Below are 24,596 nucleotides of genomic sequence, written 5' to 3' on the forward strand. Positions count from 1 at the left end.
TATATAGATTAGATATATCAATTATTGAATAAATCTAAATAGATTAAATACATTAATTACTGAATAAATTTTAAAAAAAAGTTATTTATAAATGAGAAAGTAATAAGTAATACTTGAACCAACTTTGTATATTATAATTTAATTTTTAAAATAAAGCTAAAAAATAATTTAGGTGTCAATTTTACAGGTTTTATATAGATAAATTAAATCAACCTTAATTTTAATAGTTAGGGATGTTCAAAATCGAACCACCCTAATAAAAAATTGCAAAACGAATCAAACTAAAGTGAAAATCTCAGATGGGTTTGAACAATTTTTTATCAAAACCATGCGATTCGATTCATATTCAGTTTCAATCTTCTCAAATCTCTTCTAGCAATATAACGCCTTCTTCGTTAGAAAGATCTCTCATTTTCTTCCTTAATCTCTACTCTATTATATTCTTTATTTTTCATTCACATTTTCTCTTTTGTTTTTTTTTTCATCTTCATTAATCTCTCATCTCTATTTCTTTCTTTCATATATTATTTCATACTATTATTTTACGTTTATTATTTTAATTTATTTTAATTTTATCTAATCTAAATTTTATATATTAAATAGATAGTTATTATCAAATTTGATAATGTATGAATGACTAAATACAAAATTATAATATCTTATCATGTTAATTTAATTCAATCGGACCGTGTCGTGTCGAAAAACATAGTTAAAAACAATTCTTTTATTGAAATTTATATAATCTTATTGATTCATCAAAAATGAAAAGAAAAAAAAAACTTGATCGCATCTAACTTCAACATTACTAAAATTCATAAGAGAAAAACAATTAATAGTGGACAACAATCCACTATGTTCCTAAATCTCTCACTTCCCTTCAAACTTATTATTACAACCACATTTATTCTCTTCAACAATACCAATTCCACTTTTGAGTTTGATAAAATCGATTCATCGTGAAACCGAACACGCACTTAAGCACTTAAATGGGAGGTTTATACAACTCAAGAACCTTCTTCCACGACGGTCTACTACTTATATCATCCCACCAAGCACTAACATGTTTCCTATCCTTAATCAAATACTCTTTCCCCATATTATTAACAATATAATCAGTAAAAGGAAGGTGACTCAAATCAGCAAGACTGAAAAAATCACCAGCCAAATACTTGCTCTCTGAAAGCCTCTCTTCATAAATGTCCAACACCTTCCCAAGCTTTGCCTCACTCTCTTCAATCACCTTAGGATCCGAAGTCTTGCTAGCTGCTAGTGCAGGAAACAAAACATGAACCGTCAAGTTGTATGCTGGTGGATTATAGCTATGTGCCTCAACTTCTAACCATTGCTCTATAAGACCCTTTTCTTCTATTGTTTTTCCAAGTAACTCAACTCCTTGAGATCTGTATTTTTCAGCATAGTATCTCATTATAGCTCGAGATTCTGCACAAACAAATGAAAACATGCAAAATATTGTTCATCTCAGGTTCGAGAGTTTCCGGTGGTTATTATCACTCATAAAAATATAATAGTTGCAAATAGTAATTTCCGTGGTAAAATATAAGATTTAAGTAGAAAAGTATAACCATAAAGGGTATAGTCTCCATCTTGAATGACAGGAACAGTTCCAAAAGGCTGCAGAATACATGATGAGTCAGAAAATGAAGAAATAAATAAAAATATATTTGAGAAAGAGGAAAGGAAAATAGAACCTGTAATTTGAGGTACTGAGGATCTTTGTGTTCTCCCGTCAAGACATTAACAGGGACAACCTCAAATTCAATTTCCTTCTCAATCAGACAAACCAGAACCCGTTTGGCTGAGGCACATTGAGGACCATACACCTTCACTACCATGGTATGCTTTTTCTTACAAAACAAAATGCTTCAATAAGAGAGAACAAAGATTATAAAACTTTTTGGTTCGAAATTGCGAAAACTACATCAACCTCTTATTTAAAGATGATGGACCACATGTCTGGCGAAGAATCGGCGAGAATGTTCTACACACATCTTATAGTGATTTATTATAGTAAAATCATTATATTATCAAATTAATATAATATATTAATAAAAATTCCGTATAAAACTTTTAAAACATAATACGTGTCAGTATTAAGAAAAGAAAAAAGGTTTCAAATAATTTCTCTTGCAATTGACAAGTAATTTCTTTTGCAATTAATTTTCTAAAGTTTATAAAAGATTGTTATCTCATTAGTAAAAAACTAATATTTTCAAATACTAAAACTAATATCATTATTGCTTTTGATATTGATGAATATCCAACAATGTCAAATTAAAAATATTTTCAATATTCTCTTTCTTATTTATTTGGAAAATTGTGTAGGTCGCACTATGTGAGATTCTTTATTAAAATAATGAAATTCTTGTAAATTTATTTAATATAAAAATGAATATTGCACATAAGTTGTTAAAGTGAATATTTTTAGCACTCATAAACTTGATATTATTTGGTTATCATTCGTATATTGTAATATAAAAAGTGAAAAATGGTTTTATATATTTAGCAACCCCTCATCAAATTTGAAATAAGATTAAAATAATCTCTTAGCATTGTTCAATAACAAATTTCTAGATATGGAGAAACCATTATGTTGTTTCTTTTTGCAATATAGTTGATTTTTGGAACTGCGTCTTATCTTTGCTAACTCACATGTGGTGGTGGTTATCGTTATGATTAAGGGTAATATGATAGGAAAGAGGACTAATTAACATCAAATTGGTTGGAAGAGCGTTGGAAATACGTAATGTTAATAAGATAGGAAAGAATTATCGATTATTATCTAAATAAACAAAGACACCACATGTTATTCGATCTTTGTGATCTTCCTAATAGGTGATGGATTATTATGAAAGTAACGGGAGAAAGAATTCAAGTAATTCATATTTAGTATTTTACTCGTTCTATAATAAGTGGTTCATAATAAATAAGTATCTTAAAATAAATGATCTATTTTAATTTTTAATGTATTTTTTTTAATTCTACTATTTAATTAATATTATTTTTATCATTTTTAATATTCGATTAGGAGTATTTTAATAAAAATATTATTTTTTTAATTTGTATAAAATGGTCAACTAGATCACTTATTGTGTGATAAGGGAGTAATGTAGTATTAGTTTTGTTAAATTTAACCTAGTTAGTGTAAGTTAGCATGTTGCCTACATGACATTATTATTTATATATATATATATATATATATATATATATATATATATATATATATAGTTGTATTCACTAATGTAATAACTGAAAGAGCAGTCTGTGTAGCAGTGTGTGTGTGTGTGTGTGTGAGCGCCCGCGCGCAACCATTTAATGTAACCGTTTTATGAGAGTAGCGGAAGTTTGTTATTCTCTCTTCTCTCTCTTCTTCCATCTTCATCCATTTCACCTTGTGCACCAACAATTGGTATCTAGAGCCCTGATTCAGATCCACAAGGAAACATGAGTGAATAAGGAGGCGTTGTGTGATTGATTTCGTTTCTTGAGTTTGTTTCTTGAGTTCGTGTTGAACTTTTGATTGAAATAGTAACAAAATCACATTTCTTAATCCTACGAGATTGAGAAACACTAGTGTTTAGTGAGATATGAGTGTATTGCACAAGGTTGAAGATGAACGAGAACAGTAATATGAGTACCAAGCTTCAAGTGTTCGATGACAAGAACTGAAATCGGTGGTCGATTCAGAAGCATGTGTTGTTTGACACTCAAGATGTTCTTGATCTCGTCAACAACAGTTACATTCAAGTTGCACTTCCAGCAAATGCAACGGATGCGCAGAGAAATGCTCAACGTGATTTGGGGAAGAAGGATCAGAAGGTATTGCTTTACATCCATCAATGTGAGAATGTGAATGTGTTTGAGAAAATCACCGATTCGACGAAGAAGAAGGTTGCGTGGGACACACTGGTATGATGCTACGACGGTGATGCATCAGTGAAGAAGGTAAAGCTTCAGTCTCTACGTAAGTAGTATGAGAATCTTAGCATGAAGAATAATGAGAAAGTACCTGACTACATCTCCAGAGTGATTCTAATCACAAATGAGATAAAGTCGTATGGAGAAACTCTCTCTGAAGAAAGTATCATTAAGAAGGTATTTAGATCTCTTACTCCTCAGTTTGATTACATCGTTGTAGCAATTGAACATTCTAAGGATCTTAGCACCATGAGGATAGAAGAGTTATAAAACACTCTAGAGGCACAAGGGATGTGTATGAATGAGAGAAACTCTGAAGTGGAGGTAGAGCAGCAGGCTCTGAAAGCAGCTTTTAGTAAGAAGTATCAGAAGCAGTCTTGATCAGAAGCCAGGAAGAGATCTGATGGTGTTCAGAAGTCAAAAACCTCAACTTCTGGAAGGCAAAAGAGTGCTCATAAGGGGAAGGAGAAGTATGACAAGAAGAAAGTGCAGTGCTACTATTGTAAGAAGTTTGGCCACTTCGCTGCTGATTGGTGGTCAAACAAGGAAAGGAAATTAGAAGAAGAAAACATAGCCATAAGAGATTTTGATGATTAATTTGTGTTATTGATGGCTTATGAATCTGATGATAATGAACCTGCGCGATTGACGATTTCTGATTTTGAAAGAGACTCTAAATTTAAAGTCGAGTCTGATTTTGAATATGAGTCAGAATCAAAAGATGAGTTAGAATCTGAAGGCTCTGAAGAAGAGTCAAAATCTAAGTGTTCTGAAGATGAGTCAGAGTCAGAGTAAGAAGATGACTCTGAAGCTGAAGGTGAGTCAGAATCAGAAAATGATTCTGAAAGTGACTCTGAAGACGAGTCTGACTCTGAAGGTGAATCTGATTCTGATGGTGATTCAGACTCTGGTAAAGATCCAGACTCTGGAAATGTTCCAGACTTTGAAGGTGGTACTTTTGGCAGATGTTCTGACAAAAACGATCAAGACTGATCAATTTTTTCACTTGAGGGATGAAATTGGTGTTGATAGTTTTGGTTAATTTTGATTATCTTAATATGAATTAAGGGATGGTGTTAGAAGTAATTCATATTCAGTAGTGTAGTATTAGTTTTGTTAAGCTTAACCTAGCTAGTATAGGTTAGCATATATCCTATGTGGCATTATTATTTGTATATATATAATATTGTAGTTGTCAACAGTTGTATACACTAATGTAATAGTTGTAAGAGAAATCTGTATAGCAGTGTGTGTGTGTGTGTGCAATCATTTACCGTAACTATTTTAGCAGAGTAGTGAAAGTTTGTTATTCTCTATTCTCTCTCTTCTTCCATCTTCATCCACTTCACCTTGTGCACCAACAAGTCACACCTTAAAAAACATATTTTATTTTAAGGATATTAAAATGAACTAGAAATTAAAAAATTAGAATTTTATTAATTAAATAATATATTATTTTTGAGTTTGAAAAATTTGAATGTAATTTTTAAGATGAATATTTATATATATTTGATTCTTTAGAATTTGTTATAAATGAATAAGTTAGTATTAACTTTATTTTAATGAGTAAATATTAAGGACTAATAGTAGTCTTAAATATAAAACTAGATTGGTATAGAATTCTTGTAAATAGTTTTTATTATGTTAAAATATTTATTTCATAATAATTTGTAGATTTTTTTTTCAAAATAACCAAATTTTTTAAAAAATAATCGAAAATAACCAATTTTTCAAAAAAAAACCAAAATAATCAAGTTTGGTAGAGGATGCGCCAGATGAATTGACGCACCCCCATACCAATAAGAGGAGGCGCCAGTAGCATTGGCGCACATGCATTGGGCCTCATGAGGAGGCGCTAATGCTTGTGGCGCTTGCATTGGCCCTCATGAGGAGGCACCAATGCCTCTGGTGCCTGAGTACATTTTGCATGGTGGACGTCAATTCATCTGGCGCCTGCATGTGATGGTCATGTGGGCGCCAATTCATCTGGTGTCCATGTGGTTTGTGCAATAGATGTTCCGTTTCTATAAATACCACGCCTTGTATACAATTATTTTCACTCAAATTCATCTCCTAATACCATAAGTTGTCTAGTCCAACCATCAATTTCAATTCTCTTTGTTTCAACAATATCTGCATACATTCAGAAACGAAATGCTGATGTAATATTTTCTGCCATTGCGGCTCCAATACAGGTTCGACTTTGGAACGCATATACGTTTGAACGTCTTAATCGGACGTTGTACAATTGGTTAGAGGGAGAAATTGGAGAGGATGAATGGATTAGAAGAATACAATGGCTTGTGTCGACGTTCAACCAACACGGAGAAGTGCGCGAATGGGTGGATATTAAGACCGACCAAGACGCTCGTAGGATGATGCATTACATGTTCAAAATTGTTTTGATGGTTGTAATCGCATAGTTTTTGTATTCTAATTGTTTTAATTGTTTGTGTTATTTTTTATGTAATGGTATTTTCGTCACAGACATCTACTATGAAATAAATTTAGTTTTTCATATATTGCAACAGAGGTACTATGAAATAAATTTAGTTTTTCATATATAACAATAGAGGTACATCTGAATTTATCTGGTTGTGCTCATTCCAACACTAGGGCACTTATTACGATTGTGACCTGGTTGACGGTATGAACTACATAGTCTAACCATTTTGTTCGTCGTATCCATTTTGCAAATTCAAGTTTTGCAAATTCAAGTAATGTCTTTGTTGACTATGGGCGATGAACACAAAGGTAAAATCGAGAATATCTCGGCATTTGCATGTTATCTCTCTCTCTCTTTTAGTTCTATTTTTGGATTATTACTTATAGATATCTTTTTTGTGTTAGACTTTTGTTATGTCTCTCTTTTGAGTTTCTATTTTTGGATTACTTCTAATAGATATCTTTTTTGTGTTATACCTTTATTGTCTCTCCCTTTTTAGTTTCTATTTTTGGATTACTTCTAATAGATATCTTATTTGTGTTATACCTTTGTAATCTCTCTCTTTTTAGTTTCTATTTTTGGAATACTTCTTATAGATGTGTGTTTGTTGAGTTTGTATTTCTTCTTCTAATTGTATTTTCTTACTTTTTTGTTATTAGGATCCGAAGCGGTTTAAATGCTGTGTACATGATTATGTACCCCACGATCCTTTAATAGAATCATATATTAGAGGATGTGGATTTGGAAATCTACTAAACATTGTTTCGTACTCGGTGGACTATAAGTTCATTCTGGCTTTGTTAGAGAGGTGGAGACCCGAGACCCACACATTTCACCTTCCGATTGGTGAGTGTACCGTCACACTTGAGGACGTGTACATGTTGTTGGGTTTCCGTATAGACAGAAAGGCAATGAATGGGCGAGTTAACTAAGACAACAATATATGCAATGAATTATTGGGTGCCGCTTTGTTAGACGACGAAATTGAGGGAGACACATCCGGTCAAGCAAGGGGGCAAGGTATAAATTTAAAATACCTAATATAATATTATGCCAATATAGTATTGTCTGGAGATTCAACCGAGTATGAGAAAATAATAAAAGCTCGGTGTTACATTATGATTTTATTTGGTAACTTTTTGTTTCCAGAAAGTACAGTTAATTCGGTGAATATAATGTATTTACCTTTATTACGCAACATTAATAAGGTAAACACTTATAGTTGGGGTTCAGCTGTGTTGGCCCATCTATATAGTGCAATGTGTAGAACTGCAAAAAAGAATATCTGTACTTTTTTTTCATGTGCTTATTTGCTTCAAGCTTGGGGGTGGTCGAGAATGCCGTCGCTCGCCCCGATAAATGAGCGCCCATTCGTGTTCCCGTTTGCAACCAAGTAAGTCTAACACTTTACCATTCACCATTTAGTTAATTATATTTATTATTATAATTAACAGTAAATAATATTTTTCACTTCTTTTTATTATCTTAGGTGGTCAGTAAGGGGAATGAACTACAATAGGTGTCCGAAACACGCTATTGTAGTCTATCGAAATCTATTGGACCACATTGGACATGACGATGTAATAATCCTACCGAACTATATTTTAATTTAAAATTACTTCTCAAATTATTTTCCATCTAACCATTTGGTTTTGTTTTACAGTTTGTTTGGAGGCCATATCTGGGTCTAAATCATGATGTGAACCATGACGATGTTGTAGTTTGGACAGCGACGACACCGATTATCTGATTCACTACGGTGGAAATGCACCAAAGTGATCGGGTCAAACTGCAGTTCGGAATGCTACAACATATTCCAGAATCTCCCACGTGTTTGGGGAATTGGCATCAAAAAAGGGTCGATGCACAGTGGGATTATTCTGACTGGAGAGACTTCGCAAAAGACATGTGTCGTCAATGGAGGAATCAACGACAACACATCTTGAACGAACCAGTCATCCAAGGTGCAAGACCCACTCAGCAATATATGGCATGGTTTAGGTCTGTAACAACTCAGCAATTTGCATATGAGCCGCGGTATTTGATGGATCCATGCCAACTTGCTTCGTCATCGTATGCCCCACATCAATTCACCACCCAACACCAATGTGAACCCACCCAAATCCAACAACCAACCACACAACATCAACCAACCACATATACACAACAACCAAACACCCAACATCGCAACCCGTTCATGCCAACCACCCAACAACCAACCATCCAACGTCGCAATCCATTCATACCACCCACCCAAAAACAAAACCAAGAATCAAACCCCACAACCACAACCGTCTATAGCCCAGATGATTCATATGGGTCACTTCATCATAGCCCTCCACCAATGAACACCCAACCATTGTTTAACTATAGTACGCGCCAGGAACCATTACTTTGTTTTCAAAACGACTCAATGGCCCAATTTGGGCAACTATACCGTCCCCAATTCACCCAACCCCAACGCCCTAACTACGATGACATGGGCACCGAACTCCATTACGGAAACGTTGTTGACTAGAGCCCCTCCGAATATTGTGAGGCAAATGATGACACATCTGTCAAATACCGCCGGAACTTCCGCCGGACCTTCCAACCATCCATCGCTCGATCAGGTCAGCACCCAAAGACCACCAACACCTCAAGAAAATCGTGGGAGACCTCGGAGACAAACTAACGCATCGGGATGTGGAACCGGGGGACGTTATAATCGGTCGGGTCATTAGTTTTTTGTCTGTCCAATGTAACCAATTATTACATATTTAATGATTTTTTTCATTATTACTTCTTATGTATTAAATAATAAATATTAAATGTTAAAAAAAATTAAAAATTTAAAAAACTAAAAAAATATAAAAAAATTGAAAAAATAATAGGATGGGGTGTATGCGCCAGATGAATTGGCGCATACATCCACCATGCAAAATTCACTCAGGCGCCAGAGGCATTAGCGCCTCCTCATGAGGGTCAATGCAGGCGCCACAAGCATTGACGCCTCCTCATGAGGCCCAATGCATGTGCGCCAATGTTACTTGTAACACCCCGATAATAATAAAATAATTATTTGAATTGAGTTAATAATTTAATTATTAATTTAATTAAATAATTGGAAATCTTATTATTATTATTATTTTTTTTGAATTATTATTATTTTGGAATAATAATTATTATTTGGAAAATATATATAAGTTGGAATTAAGGAAAAAGTCCCATTAGGAGTAAAAACATTTCACGTGAAAACAGAGAAAATCGTGAAAAGGGAAAAGGGCAGAGAAGAGGAGAAAGGAGCTGAAGAGAAAAGGTTGAAGAACGGAAAGGCTTGAAGAAGAACGGAAAGGCTTGAAGCTCAAAGATTCGCCGGATTGTTAAGGTAAGGGGGGTTTATCGTCGATTAATGGGTATTTTGGGATAATATGTCATGGGTAGTGATAAGCCGTTAATTTGACCCTAATTGGGATTTGTAAATGTTGAAATGTTGTTGGATGAACTGTGCTGAAAGTTGAAATTAAATCGGTATTTGTGTGAGTAATGTTTTCCCGATCGTATAGCTGTTTACGGAATCGGAATCGGAGGTCCGGAAGTCCTCCAACGGCGGAATTCTGCATTCTGCCGTGTGTTAGCGCAGGAATTGTTGTTTGGTCTGCGTTAACCGGTTAACCCAGGGTGTTAACCGGTTAACATTGTATTGAAATGTGAAAATATTGAGTTTTTGCCTGCGTTAACCGGTTAACCCAGGGCGTTAACCGGTTAACGCTGTTGCGTTTTGCCAGAAAGTGAGTTTTTCCTGCGTTAACCGGTTAACCCGGGGCGTTAACCGGTTAACACTGTTGCAGAGTGAAAAATTATTGTTTTTAATATGGTGTACCTAATTGAGGGTTGGCCTATGTTGCCTATGGTGTAATAGGGATAAATTCCCGCTGTTTTGAGCAGTATATGCAATATTGAAATGTACTAATATTGTGGTTGTTGTTTGGCATAATCTGACATGCTTATGTGATGAAAGATTGATGATGTATAATGATGTACATGATGCTGTGAATGTATATATTATGCATGTATGTGTGAATGGACTGTTGTATGGCTCAGAGTGTGAGCATATGTTTATTTTTGAATTATTGTTGATGTTGCATTGCTAGATGATTAGCATGCATGGCATAGCCTTCGGGGCTGTAGCTAATTCCCATAGTGAGGAATTAGTGAGTGAACCATTGTGGGTTTGTTGTTGATGTTTGCATACTAGATAATTAGTGTGCATAGTCTAGCCTTCGGGGCTGTAGCTAATTCCCATGGTGAGGAATTAGTGAGTGAGTCACTAGGTCTCAAATGAGTGGGACTAGTGAGCTTAGTAGCCGTATCTGGAGGGATCGGTGAGCTTGAACTATATGTTCAAGAATAGTCGGTACCGCATGTGTAGAGTCTCATTGCATAAAAATATGTATGGCGTATAATATGAATGGATGTGTTCCAATATTATACGTGTGTTGTGTTGTTGTTAAGTATGATTTGAGATTATACTGGTATTGTATATTGATGTTGAGTATGATGTTTAAGCCAATGAGCTATTACTGAATGTGTATTGCAATTAGGGTGATTGATGTGTTAATTACTTGGCATTACATGTTGTTTTATAATGCTTATTATATTGATTGAGGAACTCACCCTTACAACTATTTTTCAGGTAACGAGAAATGAGTTGAGTAGAAGCAAATGCTTGGAGTCTAGTGTAGTCTCCCTAGTGGGTCATGCTCTGATAGATGTAACATCGGGCGGGAACACTTTGATTATTATTGTTGTTGTTGTTGAACTAAATTACATGTGATGTTACATGTTTTGCATGATTGAGTTGATCTCTATCCGCTGCGTAATTGTGCAAATACTTTATATTTAAATTAAATAAAAGAGCATGATTGTTATATTGTTGAAATGGTGTGGAATGTTTGTGTGACACCCTTGGTGCACTATTACTCTGATTATATGTTTATTATTTTAATTAAATTTTGGGGTATTTTAGAAGGGTGTTACATTAGTGGTATCAGAGCATAGTCGGTCGAGTCGAGTCGTAATTATTCTGTTTCCCCTGTACGGGATAGGTGTTGTGTAACCCTATCAGTACTTATTGTTTTGGTTTGTTGGGTTTTCAGAATAGAGATGGCTGGAAGAGGTAGAGATGATGCTGCGATTGCTGAGGCTCTGGGTATGCTGGCTGGAGTACTTGGAGGGAATCCAAATGTTGTAGGAATGGGAGCTGCTCGTCAACTGAGTGAGTTCCAGAAGAACAATCCTCCAATGTTCAAGGGAGCATACGATCCAGATGGTGCTCAGAAGTGGTTGAAGGAGATCGAGAGGATCTTCAGAGTAACTGAGTGTGCTGATAACCAGAAGGTCAGGTTCGGTACACATATGCTGTCAGAGGAAGCTGATGATTGGTGGGTTGCTACCCGCACTGAGTTGGAATCTGCTGGGAATACTGAGATCACTTGGGCTGTGTTCAGGGAAAGGTTCCTGAGAAAGTATTTTCCAGAAGATGTCAGAGGAAAGAAAGAGATAGAGTTTTTGGAATTGAAGCAGGGTAACAGGTCGGTTACTGAGTATGCTGCGAAGTTCACCGAGCTGTCAAAGTACTATACTCCCTATAATGAGGCTGCTGGAGAATTTTCGAAATGTGTGAAGTTTGAGAACGGGTTGCGTCCTGAGATCAAACAAGCTATTGGATATCAGAGGATCAGGGTGTTTTCTGACTTGGTTGACTGTTGCAGAATTTTTGAACAGGATTCCAAGGCTAGAGCAGAGAGCTATCAGCAGAGGGTTGATAGGAAGGGTAAGAATCAGATGGATCGTGGAAAACCGTATGCAGCTGGCAAAGGTTTTCAGAAGCAGAGTGGGATGAAGAGGCCTAGTGGGGGAGACTCTAGTGCTCCTGCTAAGTGTTATAGATGTGGTCGGGCTGGACATCGTGTTCATGAGTGTACCAGTGCCGAGATGAAGTGTTTCAAGTGTGGGAAAGGTGGTCACTTGGCTGCAGAGTGCCGATTGAAGACTGTAACTTGTTTCAACTGTGGAGAGTTGGGTCATATCAGTCCCCAGTGTCCTAAGCCGAAGAAGGAGAATCAGTCAGGAGGCAAGGTTTTTGCTCTATCAGGTTCTGAGACTTCTGCAGATGATCGTTTGATCAGAGGTACGTGTTATATTAATGGCCTTCCTCTTATAGCTATTATTGACACAGGTGCTACTCATTCTTTTATATCTGTGGATTGTGCTGTGAAGCTTAAGTTAGAGATATCTGAGATGCGTGGAAGTATGGTGATTGATACTCCTGCAAAGGGTTCAGTGACTACTACTTCGGTTTGTTTGAGTTGTCCTTTGAATATTTTTGGTAGAGATTTTGGGATAGACCTTGTGTGTCTTCCATTAGTGCAGATTGACGTTATCTTGGGTATGAACTGGTTGGTGTTTAACCGAGTTTATATCAACTGTTTTGATAAGACGGTGATATTTCCTGAGATTGAGGAAGGGCAGAGTCTGTTTCTATCAGCCAGGCAGGTGAATGAGGAAGTGGCAGATGGGGCAGAGTTGTTTATGCTGTTGGCAACTTTAGAGGCTAAAGATAAACTGGTGATTCGTGATCTAGCAGTGGTATGTGACTTTCCTGATGTGTTTCCGGAAGAAGTGAATGAGTTACCGCCAGAGCGTGAAGTTGAGTTCTCGATTGAATTGGTACCTGGTACTAGACCGATATCGATGGCTCCGTACCGTATGTCTGCTGTTGAGTTAGCTGAATTGAAAAGTCAGTTGGAAGATTTGTTGGATAAGAAGTTTATTCGTCCAAGTGTGTCACCGTGGGGTGCACCAGTGTTGTTGGTTAAGAAGAAGGAAGGTACTATGAGGTTGTGTGTGGACTACAGGCAACTGAATAAAGTGACGATCAAGAATCGGTATCCTTTGCCGAGGATTGATGATTTGATGGATCAGTTGGTTGGTGCGAGTGTGTTCAGCAAGATAGATTTGAGATCTGGGTATCATCAGATACGTGTGAAAACTGAGGATATTCAGAAGACTGCTTTCAGAACGAGGTATGGACATTATGAGTATTCTGTAATGCCTTTTGGTGTGACTAATGCGCCTGGAGTATTTATGGAGTACATGAATAGGATTTTCCATCCGTACTTGGATCAGTTTGTTGTGGTGTTTATCGATGACATTTTGGTGTATTCGAAATCTGAAGAAGAGCATGCTGAGCATTTGAGAGTGGTTTTAGGAGTGCTGCGAGAAAAGCAGTTATTTGCTAAACTGTCTAAGTGTGAATTTTGGTTAGAAGAAGTTAGTTTTCTTGGTCATGTGATTTCAAGAGGTGGTGTTGCTGTTGATCCTTCTAAGATAGAAGCGGTATCTAAGTGGGAAGCTCCGAAGTCTGTTACTGAGATTCGAAGTTTCCTTGGTTTGGCTGGTTATTATAGGAAGTTCATTGAGGGATTTTCTAAGTTGGCGTTACCGTTGACGATGTTGACTAGAAAGGGGCAAGCGTTTGTTTGGGACTCAAAATGTGAAGAAGGTTTCCAAGAGTTAAAAAGAAGGTTGACTACTGCTCCTATTTTGACGTTACCGAGTTCGTCAGAACCATTTGAAGTTTACTGTGATGCGTCATTGTTGGGTTTGGGTGGTGTGTTGATGCAGAATAAGCAGGTCATAGCTTATTCTTCGAGACAGCTGAGGGTTCATGAAAGGAACTATCCGACGTACGATTTAGAGTTGGCAGCTGTAGTGTTTGTTTTGAAGTTGTGGAGGCATTACTTGTATGGATCAAGATTTGAGGTTTTCAGTGACCATAAGAGTTTAAAGTATTTGTTTGATCAGAAAGAGCTGAATATGAGACAGAGGAGATGGTTAGAGTTTCTGAAGGATTATGATTTTGGTTTGAATTACCATCCGGGTAAAGCAAATGTAGTGGCTGATGCATTGAGTCGGAAATCATTACATATGTCTATGTTAATGGTTAAGGAATTGGATTTAATTGAGCAGTTTAGAGACTTGAGTTTGGTGTGTGAGAGTACTCACAACAGTGTTAAATTGGGAATGTTGAAGTTAACGAGTGGTATTCTGGAGGAGATCAGAGAGGGTCAGAAATCCGATATGCTTTTGGTTGATAAGTTGACTTTAGTGAATCAAGGTCGAGGTGGTGAATTCAGAGTTGATGAGAACGGTGTTTTGAAATTTGGTAGTCGGGTGTGTATTCCGAATGTTATTGAGCTTAAGAAGAGTATTCTTGAGGAGGGACATCGTAGTGGCCTAAGTATTCATCCTGGAGCTACGAAGATGTATCATGATTTGAAGAAGTTATTTTGGTGGCCGGGAATGAAAAAAGAAATTGCGAGTTTTGTTTATTCTTGTTTAACTTGTCAGAAGTCAAAGATTGAGCATCAGAAGCCGTCTGGACTAATGCAACCGTTGGCTATTCCAGAGTGGAAGTGGGACAGTATCAGTATGGATTTTGTTTCTGGTTTACCGAGGACAAGTAAGAATTTTGAAGCCATTTGGGTGATCGTGGATAGATTGACGAAGTCGGCTCATTTCATTCCGATCAGAATGGATTATCCGTTAGAGAGATTAGCTGAGTTGTATATTGAGAAGATTGTAAGTTTGCATGGTATTCCGTCTAGTATTGTTTCGGACAGAGATCCTAGATTTACATCGAAGTTCTGGGAAGGTTTGCAGAAGGCTTTAGGAACTAAGCTGAGATTGAGTTCTGCATATCATCCGCAGACTGATGGTCAGACTGAGAGGACGATTCAGTCACTAGAGGATCTTTTGAGGGCTTGTGTTTTGGAAAAAGGAGGTACTTGGGATTGTTATTTGCCTTTGATTGAGTTTACCTACAACAATAGTTTTCATTCGAGCATTGGTATGGCACCGTTTGAAGCTTTGTATGGTAGGAGATGTCGAACACCTTTATGTTGGTATGAGTCCGGTGAGAGTGCTGTGGTCGGACCGGAGATTGTTCAACAAACTACGGAAAAGATTAAGATGATTCAGGAGAAGATGAGAATTGCTCAGAGTCATCAGAAGAGTTATCATGACAAGCGGAGGAAGTCACTTGAGTTCCAAGAGGGAGATCATGTGTTTCTTCGTGTTACTCCGATAACTGGTGTTGGTCGAGCCTTGAAGTCGAAGAAGTTGACACCTCGATTTATTGGTCCTTATCAGATTTTGGAGAGGATAGGAGAAGTAGCCTATCGTATCGCCTTACCGCCGTCGCTTGCGAATTTGCATGAAGTTTTTCATGTGTCTCAGTTGAGGAGGTACATTCATGATCCGTCGCATGTAGTCCAAATAGATGATGTACAGGTGAGAGATAACCTGACTGTTGAAACATCACCTATAAGGATCGAGGATCGAGAGTTGAAGCAGTTGCGGGGTAAAGAGATTGCCTTGGTGAAGGTAGCTTGGGGAGGACCAGCAGGTGGCAACGTGACTTGGGAACTGGAGAGTAAGATGAAGGAGTCTTATCCAGAGTTGTTCGATTGAGGTATGTTTTCGAGGACGAAAACTCTTTTAGTGGGGGAGAGTTGTAACACCCCGATAATAATAAAATAATTATTTGAATTGAGTTAATAATTTAATTATTAATTTAATTAAATAATTGGAAATCTTATTATTATTATTATTTTTTTTGAATTATTATTATTTTGGAATAATAATTATTATTTGGAAAGTATATATAAGTTGGAATTAAGGAAAAAGTCCCATTAGGAGTAAAAACATTTCACGTGAAAACAGAGAAAATCGTGAAAAGGGAAAAGGGCAGAGAAGAGGAGAAAGGAGCTGAAGAGAAAAGGTTGAAGAACGGAAAGGCTTGAAGAAGAACGGAAAGGCTTGAAGCTCAAAGATTCGCCGGATTGTTAAGGTAAGGGGGTTTATCGTCGATTAATGGGTATTTTGGGATAATATGTCATGGGTAGTGATAAGCCGTTAATTTGACCCTAATTGGGATTTGTAAATGTTGAAATGTTGTTGGATGAACTGTGCTGAAAGTTGAAATTAAATCGGTATTTGTGTGAGTAATGTTTTCCCGATCGTATAGCTGTTTACGGAATCGGAATCGGAGGTCCGGAAGTCCTCCAACGGCGGAATTCTGCATTCTGCCGTGTGTTAGCGCAGGAATTGTTGTTTGGTCTGCGTTAACCGGTTAACCCAGGGTGTTAACCGGTTAACACTGTATTGAAATGTGAAAATATTGAGTTTTTGCCTGCGTTAACCGGTTAACCCAGGGCGTTAACCGGTTAACGCTGTTGCGTTTTGCCAGAAAGTGAGTTTTTCCTGCGTTAACCGGTTAACCCGGGGCGTTAACCGGTTAACACTGTTGCAGAGTGAAAAATTATTGTTTTTAATATGGTGTACCTAATTGAGGGTTGGCCTATGTTGCCTATGGTGTAATAGGGATAAATTCCCGCTGTTTTGAGCAGTATATGCAATATTGAAATGTACTAATATTGTGGTTGTTGTTTGGCATAATCTGACATGCTTATGTGATGAAAGATTGATGATGTATAATGATGTACATGATGCTGTGAATGTATATATTATGCATGTATGTGTGAATGGACTGTTGTATGGCTCAGAGTGTGAGCATATGTTTATTTTTGAATTATTGTTGATGTTGCATTGCTAGATGATTAGCATGCATGGCATAGCCTTCGGGACTGTAGCTAATTCCCATAGTGAGGAATTAGTGAGTGAACCATTGTGGGTTTGTTGTTGATGTTTGCATACTAGATAATTAGTGTGCATAGTCTAGCCTTCGGGGCTGTAGCTAATTCCCATGGTGAGGAATTAGTGAGTGAGTCACTAGGTCTCAAATGAGTGGGACTAGTGAGCTTAGTAGCCGTATCTGGAGGGATCGGTGAGCTTGAACTATATGTTCAAGAATAGTCGGTACCGCATGTGTAGAGTCTCATTGCATAAAAATATGTATGGCGTATAATATGAATGGATGTGTTCCAATATTATACGTGTGTTGTGTTGTTGTTAAGTATGATTTGAGATTATACTGGTATTGTATATTGATGTTGAGTATGATGTTTAAGCCAATGAGCTATTACTGAATGTGTATTGCAATTAGGGTGATTGATGTGTTAATTACTTGGCATTACATGTTGTTTTATAATGCTTATTATATTGATTGAGGAACTCACCCTTACAACTATTTTTCAGGTAACGAGAAATGAGTTGAGTAGAAGCAAATGCTTGGAGTCTAGTGTAGTCTCCCTAGTGGGTCATGCTCTGATAGATGTAACATCGGGCGGGAACACTTTGATTATTATTGTTGTTGTTGTTGAACTAAATTACATGTGATGTTACATGTTTTGCATGATTGAGTTGATCTCTATCCGCTGCGTAATTGTGCAAATACTTTATATTTAAATTAAATAAAAGAGCATGATTGTTATATTGTTGAAATGGTGTGGAATGTTTGTGTGACACCCTTGGTGCACTATTACTCTGATTATATGTTTATTATTTTAATTAAATTTTGGGGTATTTTAGAAGGGTGTTACATTACTGGCGCCTCCTCTTATTGGTATGGGGGTGCGCCAATTCATCTGGCGCATCCTCTACCAGACTTGGTTATTTTGGTATTTTTTTTGAAAATTTGGTTATTTTCGATTTTTTTTGAAAAATTTGGTTATTTTGAAAAAAAAAATCTAATTTGTAAGAGATAATGCAATAGATAATATGAATATTGTTAGGTTTAATATCATGTTTCAAATTCAAACACATGATCTCACAACACTTATATATGAGTTTAGTTTGGGTATTATTATCTACTAATATTTGTAGTAAACAATTACGAGTTTTAATTCACTTATATGATCAAATTCGAAAAATCTTAAAGGATAACTTGTGAAAAACGTTTGAGAAAAATATGCTAGTACTAAAATGTTTTATGTTTGAATTTAGGGAAATTGAATAAAAATTCAAAGAGATAAATGTTGAAGTTCTTAAAGGGATAAAGTAAATGAAGAAAAATAGTAAAGCAATTGGGTAAAGAATGTTTGAATTAAGAGTGAGACATACATTTCTCGCAAATTCTTTATTTTGTGACTCGGATGTGTGAAATCTAAAGAGAATAGAATGAAATGTGAACCCTCATTACAACATCAAAATCTACTTATATACTAGGTACATCGATAACTGTCAACAACAGTTGCCTCACCAAAATTCGACACATATCTTGCTACATGGGTCTTCATCTTCTAATGTGTTTCCACGTATCTTTGGTCTTTTGAACAACTTCAAATCGTTCTTGATGTCAAAAGTGTCTTCAAGTTACCTAATCATATATGTCGAAAAGTCTAATTTTCGAATTTGTGAAAAGATTTACTTGGTGTTGAAAACATAACTTAGCTATCTGCACTCAACATTTATGTACATCTCATATCTCATAGTCATGTCGAAACGTTAAGAAAAATATCTCAGGTTACTATTTTATTTTACGGATTAAAAAAATGTAGGTAAGCATGTGTTTCAAAGATTTTAAAATTTAAATAAATTTGAAGTTAGTTATTTTGGCTATTATTTTTAAATATTTTGTGTTTGAAGGGTGTAACCATGAAAAAAAAGACAAGGCAACTTCTTGATCAATGTTATCCTTTGATTGCATCAAAGTTAATTTTACGTTCTAATTAATTAGTTGTGTTTGTGGTTATTAGTTTGTTAAGTTAGGTGGTTATGTGGTTGAAAGTTAGTTAAGATTAACAAACTATACTGACTTACTTGTTCGAAAAGTGGTAATTGAGCTATAACATCTCATTCCCTAATGTATTTGAATACATAAATAATAATACAATTCATTCAATAATTTTCTCAATTCTCTTTATTTCATGGATTGTTTGAGTTGCAAGGTAACTGGAAACACTTGGTTGTAATATCCAACATCTTAGTATCTAAGGACTTTACACAAACAAAGGAAAGTTTTGATATTTTAAGATGTGAGAGAGATCTTGTGAAAGAAAAATAGATGGTGGAAATTAGGCCTTTCATGCTAACTTGCTCATTCTTGATAGAAAAAATTCGGATAGGTGGCTCAGGTAAATAAAGTTGATATTTTTAGTTCATGGTGTGTATGAAAAAGTAATCAATAGTGTGAAACCACTGTTTTCAAATCCATCAAAGACATAGAGAAAAACTTAGAAGGATGTAAAGATAAAAGATAGCAAGTTTTGTTCCTCATTCACCGATGTGTTGTTGCTAAGGTGTTTGAGAAGATTGTTAAATATATAAATTCCAAGAGTGATATGGTTATCCTTTTGAAGAGCTATGAAGGTTATGCAAAAGTAAAGAAACTAAATCTTCAAACCTTGAGGAGACATTATGAGTTGATAAAGATGAAGAATGATGAGAAGATAGTTGACTACTTCATAAGATTGGTGATTTTCACCTACCAAATGAAGAGATGTGGTGATGTCAAGACACATGAAGTGGCTATAGAGAAATTGATCTGAGTATTGACCAAAAAAATTGATCATATTATGGTGATAATTGAAAAAATGAAGGAATTTAACGAAATCAAGAATGAAAGAAATAGTGGGGAAAAAAGAACAAATTTTTCTTATTATATTCAATAAGAGTGTAGATGACAAGAAGAAGTGAAGCAAACCAAATGGAAAGGAAAGGGTAAGCATGAAGACAAACTTGAATCCTCTTATAGGAGGTCGGGGGAATGAGAAGAATCAAAGCAAGAATAATATTTTTGAAAAGAATGTACAATGTTACAATTGTGACAAATTCAGACACTATGTTGATGAATGATTCTAGGAAAGGCGAAAAATATCGTAGAAATAAATAAGAAGAAAAGGTTACACAAGAAGAATTTAGTTTTGACTATGAACCATTGATGATGATGGTGACAACAAGTGAAAATGCATTGAATTTAATAACTCGGTACCTTGACATAGGATGCTTAAATCATATGACATGCAATAAGAATCTACTCACTGAGTTAGACTCAAGCAAAATAATCATAGTGAAGCTAGCTAATAATAATTCAATGGAATTGGAAGGTGTGTGAAATGTTATTGTTCGTATTTAAGATGGCAAGAAAGCAATGATAGAAAATGTTTTATACATCACTGAGATGAAGTGTGATCTAATGAATGTTTATCACCTAGTAGAGAATGAATACTCAATAATCACGGAGGGTGATTCACTTAAAATGTAAGGTGTTAAAAAGAAACATGGTTTGAAATCAATGCTTTAAAAGATAGAACCTTTACGACCTTGATAAATGCAATGAAGGTTGTCAGTGTTACAACCATGAGTCAAGACAATGAGATCATTTTATGAAATAAGAGGTATGGCCACTTGAGTTTTAACAATTTAAGCATCTTAATTCAAAGAAGATGGTGTTAAGAAATCCCTACAATTACAACTCTTGAGATTTATTGCGTAGAATTCCCAATGGAAAAGCATCCAAGATCAAATTTCATAAATAACTTGACAATAAGGTCTACTGAGATACTAAATGTAGTCCATTCGGACATTTGTGGCCTCATTGATGTGTTTCCAATAGGTGGGAAAAAATAATTCATCACATTTGTAGATGAGTTTTCAAGAATTTTGATGTTGTATTAGTGTCGCAACCTGAAAAAGGAGATGCGAAAAAACAACCGGCGAAGAAGAAATGACAGAAGAGTCGCCACCGTGCGTTATTTATCCCAAAGGAAGGAAAGGAAACGCTCGAAGTAAACCTGGAAAAAAAGGAAAGGAAAAGACAAGGTCTCGCAACCAAATCTTGGGTTCGGGAGTCAATTATGCGAAGGGAAGGTATTAGCACCCCTACGCATCCGTAGTACTCTACGGGATCCATTTTTGTTGTTCTTGTCTAAAGGGTGTGGGTTTATCTAATGTACTATTTGCTAAAAGAGGGGGTCAAAAGAAAATGACTCGCACGGATATCGCATCCACTGCATACGTATCTCATCTGGATATGAGAATCAGAGTCTTCGTAGCTCGACTGCCTATGGGCTAAAGAGGAGTGTGCTCGCTAAGACATCGCGTCTTATGCCTACGTATCTCATCTGGAATGAGAATCAGAGCAAATCGTAGTTCGGCTAACTACGGGTTAAGGGTTGTGTTTTTTAGATGAACGACGTTACTACGCAATCTACCGGATGCTCGACCTTTGGAGACTTACTCGCCTGTAGTAGAAGGAGTTAACGTGTTCTTAGGAGAAGAAAAATCAATGAGTTTGTTTGGGTTTTAGGAATGCTCATGCAAAAAAGGAAGTCCTAGACGAAGGAACAGTGCTACCTTAATTGACATGCAAACGAGAGACTATACGAAGCCTAGCAATCCTATGGGGAGACGATCACACCATATAAAACAAACATGCATAAAGTAAAATGCCACCAAGGGGGCTCAAACCTACATGGGTAGGGCTTTAGTCAAGAGGGGTCATATCAACCTCGACAAACAAGCCATGGAATAGGTAATCAAATGGGCTCTTAACCACTGACATTGAACGTCAGGGTGAGCAGATCAAAAGGGTAATGAGGATAAGACCTCATAGCTCTTAACCCTGGACAGGGTGAGCTCATGACAAAAAGTGGGGATTCAGAAAGGTGGAACCCTCTCCACTGACTGACCGGACAAAAGATCTTGGGCTTTTGTTCTGAAGCTTCGACACGTAGTGAGAGCATACAGAACGACACACTGAATAACGGGGGATTGATTACTAATCCCTTTTATCCGTCAATTGCCTCTTCGTGGAGGTCTTTAGCACTGGTGCCTCCTTTTGGAGGTCTTTGGGCACAAAAGTAAACAAACAAAAGAAAACATTGCCTCCTATCGAGGTCTTCCAGCTAAGAAAGCGTTAAAATGCGGGAAAGATAAAGGGATCAAGAGGTCTACCACACGGATAAAGATCCGAAGTAATAACAGCTAAAGAAATAAGAAACCCAGAGATCTCTCGAGTTGGCACCATCAAAGAAAGCAAGTCAATATAGGTAATCGGAATAAATCTCCAAATGGTATCCCACAAATAAAGTGGAATGCCAAGCAAGCTATCCTTTCAGGAGTCATGTGAGCCCTCACAAAAAACTGATTGGGGAGGATCGATTGAAATTGAATTGCACCGTTGGCTTTGCAGAACAAAATCTTAGGGTTTATATGAGAGGGAATTGGTTCTTTGCAGATGAGTTCCCTTCAGTCTCTAGAGGTTGCTCTGAATTAGTTAGAATCTCTCTAGGGTTTTTCCACTGAATTTTTTTTAGAATTTATAACCTGATTTTCGTTGCTTTGTGGGCTCAAATGAGAGAGGTCCAAGTCCAAGATTTTTCTGTTATATTTTATTTATTTAATTATTTATTTATTTTCGTTTTTTTTTTCGTTTTTTATTATTATTATTATTATTATTATTATTATTATTTTCAAAACGCATGGGCTTCGCCTAGTGAGCATGACAGTTCAAGAAATTCCTCTGAGCGTAGGTGATTCTGGTGGCTTTTCTTGGGACTCGCTAGGCGACCCATTCTGCTCGCCTAGCGAGCATGACAGCTCATGAACAAACTTTTGCTTCTTCAAGATTAACGTTTTGACTGATGAATAGACCCCATTTGAACATGTTGGAAGTATCTCAAGCCATTCCCTTGTGTTGACTGATCACCCAGATAGGACCCACAAAGTGTCTTGGATGATATTCAAGCTTCTTGGATCTAATTCCGATTGACATGATGAAATGCAATATGAAATGTTAAATGACCTAAAAATGAATGCATGAATGAGGGGGGAAAACTTTGAGGTATTACAATTAGATCAAGGCTAAAAGTGATGTTTTAGAGGTGTTCAAAATATTCAAGAGGCTTGTTGAGAAACTAAGTGGTAAGATGTTAAAAATGATGAGGAAAAATAGAGGAGGAGAGCATACATCCAAATAGTTTGAATACTATTTAAATTAACATGACATTATACACGAAGTCGTAACACCTTATATTCTACATCACAATGAACTTGTTGAAAGAAGTAACAAGAGTGTAATGAACATGGAAAGAAACATATTATATCAGAAAGGGCTACCTCACAATCTATTGGGAGAAGCAATTAACATTGTTGCTTATATCTTGAATAGATGCCAAGAGATTTAAGGATAAGGTACCTGAGGAAGGTTGGTCAAGAAGAAAGCAAATTATGACTCATTTGAAAATGTTTGTCTCGCTATGTTTCCAGCATATCCATGATGCTGGAAGAAAAAGCAAGTTGATACAAGTGAAATAACGAATTTTCTTGGTTATCACATGACTAATAAATATAGATTGTATAATCCTGTGTTGAAGAAGATTGAGGTAAGTCAGGATGTCAAGGTGATGGAAGAGGAAGCTTGAGATTGGAAATAAGGTGGTGTATCCAACTTAAATTGTTAAGTTAACTTGAATTATAAGGCAAGAAATGTTGAAATTCAAACATTAATAAGAGTGATGGAGGATTAGATAAAGAACCTGAAATAGAGGCCATGGCACAAAGAAACATAAACTCTCCTAGAAGATTGGTTGATTTTGATGTAATTTCTTACAATACCATTGGTGAAGACCGATAGATTGTGCAATGTTTGTTAATGTTAAACCAATTTATTTTAAAGTAGCCTTGAAGGAACAAGTGTGAAAATATGCTATGCTTGATGGGTTGAGATCTATTGAGAAAAATATAACTTGGGAATTAGCCAAACTACGAAATAACAAGAAATCCATTAATATGAAGTGGGTTTACAAGCTAAAGTAAAAAACATGATGGAAAAGTAGTGAAGCATAAGGCAAGATTGGTAGAAAAAGAGTTCTTTCAAAGATAAGTCCTTGACTATTATTAAGTATTATCATTTATGACCAGAAATGAAACAATTAGGCTTGTCATTCTTAGCCTACAACAGGAAGTGGCCATTATTTTATTTAGATGTCAAATATCCATTTCTAAGTAGGTAATTAGAAGAAATTGTATCCTTCAACCAACCACCAGGTTTTGATATAAAATGCAAGAAAGGCATGGTGTATAGGCTTCAAAAATCTATTTACGGATTGAAACAATCCCTAAGAGTATGGAATGAAAGAATTGAAAACTATTCGTTCAGCCAGAATTAAAACAATGAAGTGTTTATTGTGGTGTGTAAACAAAGGACAATGTTGGAAACCAAATTTTAATCATCTTCCTGTTTGTAGATGACCTATAGGTGACAAGC

General features: G+C 36.1%; 1 protein-coding gene across 1 annotated transcript; it reads right to left on the bottom strand.

The window, feature by feature from the left end:
- Positions 1 to 791: 791 nt before the first annotated feature.
- On the bottom strand, positions 792 to 2,018 carry LOC127117781 (glutathione S-transferase F9). Its single transcript, XM_051047889.1, has 3 exons — positions 1,710 to 2,018; positions 1,584 to 1,632; positions 792 to 1,440 (listed from the first exon to the last, which is right to left on the bottom strand). Exons 1-3 carry the CDS (start codon positions 1,851 to 1,853, stop codon positions 983 to 985), a joined length of 651 nt encoding a protein of 216 aa, XP_050903846.1. The 5' UTR covers positions 1,854 to 2,018; the 3' UTR covers positions 792 to 982.
- Between the last annotated feature and the right edge of the window lie 22,578 nt (positions 2,019 to 24,596).

The sequence above is a fragment of the Lathyrus oleraceus genome, chromosome 2, assembly GCF_024323335.1.
Source record: "Lathyrus oleraceus cultivar Zhongwan6 chromosome 2, CAAS_Psat_ZW6_1.0, whole genome shotgun sequence".
NCBI classification, from domain to species: Eukaryota; Viridiplantae; Streptophyta; class Magnoliopsida; order Fabales; family Fabaceae; genus Lathyrus; species Lathyrus oleraceus.